General features: G+C 45.1%; 1 protein-coding gene across 1 annotated transcript in view; it reads left to right on the top strand.

Annotated features, from left to right (window-relative positions):
* Positions 1-1,197: 1,197 nt before the first annotated feature.
* RUVBL1 (RuvB like AAA ATPase 1) overlaps positions 1,198-9,002 on the top strand; it is a 40,440-nt gene continuing 32,635 nt past the window's right edge. The window contains exons 1-2 of the mRNA XM_029918604.1: positions 1,198-1,434; positions 5,555-5,641. Of these exons, the coding sequence (XP_029774464.1) occupies positions 1,294-1,434; positions 5,555-5,641 (228 nt within the window). The 5' untranslated portion in view covers positions 1,198-1,293. The remainder of the gene's footprint in view (positions 1,435-5,554; positions 5,642-9,002) is intronic.

Genomic DNA, 9,002 nt, shown 5'->3' with positions numbered 1-9,002 from the left:
GTTTTCTCTCCTAACTGAACAATACACAAAGAAGTTAGTCCCATAGAATGCCTCACTTTGACTCCTAGTTGGGGGAAAGTTTTCCTCCTAACGGGGTGAAAGGAATTGCTCTTCAACTATGGGTGATGACCAGGAGAAAGTCTATGAGGTGCTAAGCAACCTTCTCAGTATTATAGGGTTGACAAATCACAGGCTACCTATAGCAAACTAGCCTTCCAAGGATTTGCCAAAAGCTTCCATTCACTGACAGGAACCATTACCAAGTCCCATAAAACCTCATGTTTAAAATATATGCATTATAGTAATAATAATAATAATAATAATGGACACCTGGGTGGCTCAGTAGGTTGAGCATCCAACTCTTTAATTTCGGTTCAAGTCATGATCTCAGGGTCGTGGGATGGAGCCCTGTGTTGGGCTCTGCACTGAGCATGCAGGCTGCTTAAGATTCGGTCTCTCTGCCCATCTCCTCCACTTGCACATGCTCTCTCACTCTCTCACTCAAAAAAAAAATTAACTAAAAATAAAAAAATACAAGCAGCATAACTGCATGATTTCCAGCGTGTATGTGGTGGTATAGAACCTTATTTGAATTCATAAGAAGCCTTAATTGTGAGTCAGGTTATGTGCTAGGCAATTGAGTTAAAATGGGCACAAATGTAGTCTACATTTTCATCATACCTGCAGTTTAGTGAGCGGGACAAACTTCGACCCAATAATCTTGTAAATAGAAACCTGGATTCGAAACTAATGAAGAAGTTAAGATGGGAGAGTCAGAAACTACTACAGTAAGATTTAACCTCATGTCTGTCTCAACCTCAGGCAGACTGTCCTAAGCTCTAGGAAGTCCCTCCTTTTCCCCCATCTACGAATTGGAGGTAATAACTTGAGCGGCGCACAAAGGTATGACTTTCAAATAAGATAATAGATAGTGGCACAATTAAAAACCAGACTCCAGGACCCCACTTTGGTGCAGCGACCCACTCTAAGGCCTCCCTGAGGAGGTCCCTTTGCATTTTCACCCTAGGATCAGGGCAGGAAGCGCTGGCTGTGGGGGAAGCCAAGCGCGCGGCACCGCCGGAAGTGGGTGGGCGGAACCTTGCCGGCAGCCGCGATGGGCTCGGCTATGAGCCAATGGGGGCGCGGAGGCGTTCCCGCCCTCGCCAATGGAACGCCGAGTGGGGCGGGCCTTAACAAACAGCCCTAGTAACCGCCGCATGGTAACCCGGGTGCTGGGCGCGTGGTGCTTGCTGCCAGTTTTCCACGCAGGCTGTGGCTCCCGGCATCGGCAAGATGAAGATTGAGGAGGTGAAGAGCACCACGAAGACGCAGCGCATCGCCTCCCACAGCCACGTGAAGGGGCTGGGGCTGGACGAGAGCGGCCTGGCCAAGCAGGCGGCCTCGGGGCTCGTGGGCCAGGAGAACGCGCGAGAGGTGTGGCGGGGGCTGAGAGTCTGCTGAAACTGGGGGCTGAGGGCGGGGTGCGCGCTTGGATGTCCCGCCAAAGTTTCCATTGGGCAGTGAGAATGGGCTCCGAGGGGGCGGAGAGGGAGGTGCACCCTGGGAGTGCGAGAGGGGCCCTCCAGCAGAACAGGTGCCGACCCCTCATTGACAAGTATGGTGGAGCCCCTCCACGGTGCCGTGCTCTCCTCGCGACGCAGGGATAAGCGGGGAAGAAGACAGTTAAGGTCCCTGCTCTCCTGTAGCTTATTACATTATTAGTGTAGTGAGAGACGGTAAACGTTTAACCAGTAAATAAAATAATCGTTACATTTTGGGGGAGGTCAGTTTCTGCAGGACTTTGTCGGCTATGGTAAGGAATTAGTTTTGAGAAAGCAGGGGGCGTCTACGCGGGCTTTAAAGTAGGGGAGTGGTCAACCTTAAAAAACTCACTTTCCTTCCAAGGCCTCGGGGGAACAACCTGCTTCACCCACACTCCCAGCATCCCTTTTGACCGTTCACCAATCAAGTCCACTTTTTTCTTTTTAGATGGCAGTGATGCCAAGTCATTTCAGCTACATTATAATCGCGTAACTATTCAAGCTCTTCTTAGTGTATTTTTTGCAGATGAATAAATCGAGGGTGGAAGAGGTCACTTCCTCCATCCATTTGCCACTGTTAGCGATGGTAGTGCTGGGATTTGTACCCCCATTTATTTCCAACTCACATCAATGCTCTTTCTCTGATATTACAGCCGCTTTTCAGCCGGCTGCGCTCTGAGGTCAGATTCATGCCAAGGCTTTGTCATGGCTTAGCAGCTACAGAAACCTGGGTTTAATGTGCAGTTACAGTTATTGCCACCCAGCCTGATTGTGCTAAGTAAGAGAAAGGGCCAAAGAGGAAATATTGACAAGGTCAGCATGACTTTGAAATCTCTTTATCCAGCCTCTGCTTCCTGAGGACGAGTTACTGAATATAACTAACACTGGTAATTAACACAGCTAATTGTCTGTCCCCTACTTTACCATGCCACTTTGTGGACATACAAAAAACTTAAAGGACTTGTATAGTGAATGCCTGTGTGCTTGATGGTGCAGTGAACGTTGTACTGTGTTGGTTTATCCTCTGTCCGTTTATCCATCCACCAATCCGCTTTTGTGTTTCAAAGCAAGTTGCAGACAGGGTAGTACACTTTACCCTTAACCCCAGTTAGCATGTGTGCCACTGTTAGGAACTCTGTTTTCAGATGAGGAAATTGGATTCACAGCGGTTAGGTAGGTGGGTCTAAGGTCACTCAGTGGGTAGTGGTAGAGACAAGATTTAAACCCATTATGCTTCCTTATGGATATGAGCTTCCTGAGAAGATGAGAAGAGAGGTGATTAAATAGGGTTATCTACACCAAACCTGACTCATTAACGGGGCTCAGTATTTATTTATTGAATTGATAGGCATCCCACTGCAGCTGCCAGGTTCTTGCATGACTCTGGTCACACCAGCAGTCTTCCTGGTACTTCATATCTGGTCATGTGAAAAATGAGAGAGTTAGACTAGGTGATCTTTCAAAGGCCCTTGCAGTTCTTTTTCTTTTTCTTTTTATTTATTTATTTTTAAAATTTTTTAAATGTTTTATTTATGTTTGATACAGAGAGAGACAGAGCATGAGAGAGGAGGGACAGAGAGAGAAGGAGACACAGAACTGGAAGCAGGCTCCAGGCTCTGAGCTAGCTGTCAGCACAGAGCCTGACGCGGGGCTCGAACCCACAACGTGAGATCTGATCTGAGCCGAAGTCGGAGGCTTAACCAACTGAGCCACCTAGGTGCCCCCAGTTCTTTTTAAATTTTAGAAATCACGGAACATATTTTACTAGAGAGAATTTGGAGCTTAAACTGACGGAGAGAAAGGGAAGAGATCGTGTGGGTCAGTCAGAGCACACATCCACGGTCTGGAAGGTTTCTTTGCAAAGAGTACTGAGGCTTATTAACTTCATGATTATGGAAGACCATAATGGCGTGGCTCTGTTTTCTTCTTGGAAATGTAGCATATCTGAAGCATAGCTTCTGGGCTCTGTTCAGGGCACTGCTTTTCCAACTGAGCCCAAACTGGAATATAGCCCATCCACATGCACTCTTTGAATCCACAGTTTAAAAAATTTATTTATTTAAAGAGAGTGTGTACAAGTCAGCATGGGGGAGGGGCAGAGAGACCATCCCAAGCAGGCTCTGGTGCTGCTACAGCAGAACCCAACTCAATCTCATGAACTATGTAAGGTCATGACCTGAGCTGGACTCAAGAGTCGGACACTTAATCCTGATTGAGCCACCCAGGCACCACTGAACCCACATTTTTATAGTGACTAAGTGTGGGACAAGGTACTTCGTTTGCCACAGTCCATGGGAAGTAGTGGTAGAGGAGATAAGACGTGGTCAGAAGACCCGGTCGATAGGGCAATGTCCTCACCGTTCACCTGGGTGGATAAATGAGCACCATAGCCTGCCCTAAGGAGAATGCACCCTTAACCGCTACATATTAGGTGATTCTATCCATGTAAGACACCTTGTAGACCTGGGATATAAGGGTTCAGTAATGGTGACTCTCAGCCTTCTTTATAGTTAACTGTTCTAAAATATATACAAATCGGTAACCCATTTATGGAATTTGTATATACACACATATTTATATATCTATACATATGTGTATATATGTGCTGTAAATATTTTAAGAATAGGCAGAGAGTTTGAATGAACTTAGGTATACCAAGAAATCATCAAGCAATTTACTCTTGAGGGTTTGAAAGGCATTCAGTCAATCTTATGGTGCCCTATTTTTAATAAGATTTAAAAAAATTTTAATGTTTTTTATTTATTTTTGAGAGACAGAGACAGTGCAAGCAGGGGAGGGTCAGAGAGAGAGGGAGATACAGAATCTGAAGCAGGCTCCAGGCTCTGAGCTAGCTGTCAGCACAGAGTCTGATGTGGGGCTCGAACCCCTGAGCCGTGAGATCATGACCTGAGCCTGAGCCAGACACTTAACCGACTGAGCCACCCAGGTGCCCCAATAAGATTTTTTTAAAGTTTATTTATTTGTTTTTGAGAGACAGCAAGGGAGGGGTAGAGTGAGAAGGAGATAGAATCCCAATCTAGCTCTGTGCTGTCAGGACAGAGCCCGATATGGGGCTCAAACTCACGGAACTGTGAAATCATGATCTTAGCTGAAATCAAGAGATGCTCAACCGACTGAGCCAACCAGACACCCCAGGATGCCTGAGTTTTAACCTCACGTGCAGTATTTACAGCATTCTGGGAGTTAACTCATGGGCAACTAACTAGTAGTGTGCCTTGATTTTTTAACCCTTAATGGGGTACTTTGGGATCTGATGAAAGCTGTGACTCTCTTCCCTGGAAAAATGCATGTAGGAACATATACATTCAGTTGTGTTTTCAACTTCATCCCCAAATTCAGGTGTTGGGTCCCTGAAGTCTATCCTTGGTCCCCAGGCTAAAAAATCACTGCTCCCATTTGTATCCTACCGTCCATTCTCCACACAGCAGCCATCAAGGTCTTTTCAAAAAGAAATCATCTTGGGATGAACAACCAATATTGATGAACTCAAACTTTACTATAGACTGAAATCCTTTTCTGAGTCCTGGTCCCTGCTTGCCTCTTCAACCTCATCTTTCCATTCTCCTGTTAGCTATGCTTTGGTCACTGCAGCCCTTCTGTCCTTTGGATAGACCCAGCTCATTCCTGCATTTTGAATTTGCTGCTTCCTTTGTCCGCAACACTGATTCCCCTTTGCCCAGAGCTTTACCTGTCAAATACCACGTCATCAGAGAGGCCTCCCACATCATTACCCTTTTTTCTTTACATTGGCGATCTCATGCGGTGTTTTTGTGTCCGTCCCATTCGCTAGACCACAGGCAAGCTCCGGGACCACACGGCTTTCTTTTCTGTTGCTCTCCACCAATTCTGGCAGCTAGAACATGGCCTGTGGTGGCGTGGTACTCAGTGTCGGCTGAATGAGCACGTGAAGTGTTTGAACCAGAAACTGGACTTTTTCCCCACGTGAAGCGTTTTAATACTGATTTATTGTTTCTTTCCATTGTGGTGTCTAGGCATGTGGTGTGATAGTAGAATTAATCAAAAGCAAGAAAATGGCTGGAAGAGCTGTCTTGTTGGCAGGACCTCCTGGAACTGGCAAGGTACTCATTTTCTCTCATTTTCTAAATCTCCCCAAGAGAATGGCCTTAATGTTTAAGCCAAATTGAATTCGTGTCTTAACTAGTCTTTGTTTAGCTAAATTGGTTATATGTATGTTTGAAAAACTAATGTGCAGTCATACAATTGAGTAGCTAAAATCCGGGCTCCTCTAGAATTCAAATTATCCTGGCTGACCTCCAGAGAAGAGAGGGTGAAGTCCTCAGAGGGGTCTCATTGTGTCTAGAATTTGTCCTTTATCTCTTTCCAGTCTCCTTTGCCTTGGAAATACGTTTCTTTTGGCCTAGGGCTTCATGAAATCTCGGGGATGACATCTTACTTGAGGGGGAGAGAAAATCAGACAGCGACCATTTTTCTGAAGGCAAACTTTACCTTGCACTATTCTTGCTGTGTGAGTGATAGGGAAGAAAGGAATCAGAGATACAATTTTCATCTTTAAGGGGCTTCCAGTCTCTCCAGGGGCAGAGAGAGAAAGCCATGATAGTCCAGAATGCTTCAGTTGACCAACTGCAGAGGTCCTGACTGGTCTTAAATGCAGCCGGAATTTGAGCCGGAGGTGGAGCTGAGGGCCGGAAAAGCCAGTGCAACTCGGTGGACGTTCACCTTGCCCTGTTGGGAGAGAATTTGGCTTCCCAGGGAAGAAGAGGGCCTTCCAGGCGGAGGAGACAGCACGGCTTGTCGGGATCTACGAGGGGACTGGCCAGGTACTTGAGACCTACCAGAGTCCGCAGTCCAAGTCATGCCTGTACCTCAGAAGGGCCAGTTGGCACAGGAGCGTAGGAGCCTGGGGCTGTGCTCATGAGGGAAGAAACTTTACATTCCAGCTCTGGTCTTGACTAGCGGTGACCCAAGGTCAGTTTCTCAACCTTTCCTGAGGTAGCACATGCCTCATTTCAGACAGTTATCCTAACCTGGTCAGTTATAAGATAATGACGTTATCATTCTGAGAGCATGTAATTGAATTGATGGTGTATTTACATGTTTCAGTGTCTTAAGAGAGAAGTGCTGGGTTTGTGAAAGAGTTTATTTTAACCTTTTAAGTGCCATTATAACTATGACTTTAATTATCTCTGCAGACGACTTCAGGTTGTCCAGTGTATTTACCATTTATTCTCTTGCTTTCCCTTCTTAATATCTTAGACCTTCCCTCTCCCTCCGTTTTTCTTCTTTCTAAGGGAGAAAAGTACATCGTTTAGATGTTGCTTCTAGACGTTTGTCGGTGGCTAAGTCAGGTTTGTATTTATCATGTTGCCCTTGTTTTCAAAGACAGTTATGTTGGATATAAGTCTGCTGATAGCTATTTTCTGTTGGTACTATTACTGTTGATATTTGCGACCTGTTGGCTTCTATTTTTACTTTTGAGAAATCCCATTTTGAGGATTTTGTCTTTTCTTTCTGGCTATTTTTGGTTTTGGTGATTCACTATGATGTGTTATCTCTTGATATTTCTCCACTGTGATACTATCCCTTCAAGTCCTACATTTCCCTATTCTCTGAGTCCTTCTGGAACTCCAGTCAGATATTTGAGTGCAGAAGTTCTCAGCCTGAGGCAGTTTTGCAGGGATGTCTGCGATGTCCAGAGACACTGTCACTTGTCACAGTTTGGTTGAGCCGGGACTGCTCCTAGCGTCTTGTGGGTGGAGCACACAGGTGCTGCTAAGCGTACAGGACTGTCCTTGCAAGAAGGAAAGACCCGGCACAAAATGTCAGTGGTGCCAAGGCTGGGAAACCTTGGGCCAGAGTTTCTCATTTTGTCTTGTCTCACAACCTTGTTTTCGTATTTTCCGTCTCTTGGGCTTTGCTGCATCCTGGGTAATTTCTTTAGGCCTCTGTTCCAGTCTAACTGTTTTGTGGGCTACGACCAAGCTGCTGTTTAATACAACCCACTGAATATTTTTTCTCTTTCTCATTTTGAAAAATCTGAAACCTGCAAAAGAGTTGGAAGAGTGGTGTGATGATCCCCTGTCTACCCTGCATGTAAATAACTAATTGTAAATATTTGGTGACATTTGTATTTTCTCTATTTCTGAACCATTTGAAAGCCACTGCAAGGGCATTCTCCTGTTACCAAGATACTATCATCCGCCCAAGAAACTTAATGTTGCTAATTGCAGTATTAGCTAATATCTAGTCTATATTAAAATTTTTCCCAGTTGGTCTTTTTGAGGACTTTCTTGTTTTTTATATTTTTAAATTCAGAATACAATCAAAGATCATTCACTATATGCATTGTTGAGTCTCTTTTTTCTAAGTTTATTTATTTATTTTGAGAGAGAGGGTGTGCCAGTGAGATGCAAGATGGAGAGAGAGAGTGAAAAAGAGAGAGAATCCCAAGCAGGCTCTGCACTGTGAGGCTCACGTACCATGAGATCATGACCTGAGCCGACAGAGCCACCCAGGCTTCCCTCTCTAGTCTCTTTTTATCTCATCAGTTACAGTCCCTAGCCTTTTTTGGTTTCGTTTTCATTTTTGACATTGACATTTTTGAAGAGTCCTGGACAGTTGTTTTGTAAGAAGTTTCTACTCAGCAATCATCTTATGGTTTCATCAGTATGAAAAATTCAACACTTGCCAAAATACTGCATGAGGGATGTCTGTCCCATTGTATCACCGCAGGAGGCTGGCAGAAAAGAGGGGGAAGCCACGTTCAAGTGAAGGTCCTGGTTCCCTTGGTTATCAATCAGTAATTGGAAGTGAAGTAACCTGCTGAGATGTGGCAAATACCCCTTCACCCAAGGGTGTAGCATTTCCGACGGTTATTGCTGTGTCAGTTCCCACGCTGTGATCTTCTAGATCTGTCCTTCTGCGTGTGTTGGTAGCTGGCTTTTACTTTTGTTCTTTGTAAAGAAGGAGCATCCTCCTCTTATAAGTTCTATTTCTTTTTTCCTTTAAAGTCTGGCTTTTGGGGCGCCTGGGTGGCTCAGTCGGTTAAGCCTCTGACTTCGGCTCAGGTCAGATCTCACGTTCGTGGGTTCGAGCCCCGCGTCGGGCTCTGTGCTGACAGCCAGCTCAGAGCCTGGAGCCTGCTTCCGGTTCTGTGTCTCCTTCTCTCTCTGACCTTTCCCCTCTCATGTTCTGTCTCTCCTGTATCAAAAATTAATAAAAAAAAACATTAAAAAAAATAAAATAAAATCTGGCTTTTTTTTTAATCTGGCATTTTTGATAGCCTCTTATTCCTTGAATTAGTTTCTTCGGTTTTTCTGTATTCTTGGTCTGCTTGTGCACGCGTTTGGCCGATCCAATCTGCGAGGCCTCTCCTGAGAGTGCTTCTGAGGGTTACTTCTGCGAATGTTGTGGGTCTGGGTGTTCTGGTCATCAGCATCAACAAGACTGATCCTAAAGTTG

The sequence above is a fragment of the Suricata suricatta genome, chromosome 12 (genome assembly GCF_006229205.1).
Source record: "Suricata suricatta isolate VVHF042 chromosome 12, meerkat_22Aug2017_6uvM2_HiC, whole genome shotgun sequence".
NCBI lineage: Eukaryota > Metazoa > Chordata > Mammalia > Carnivora > Herpestidae > Suricata > Suricata suricatta.
The sequence above is the reverse complement of the archived record's forward strand: the minus strand, read 5'-3'. Positions and strand labels throughout refer to the sequence as shown.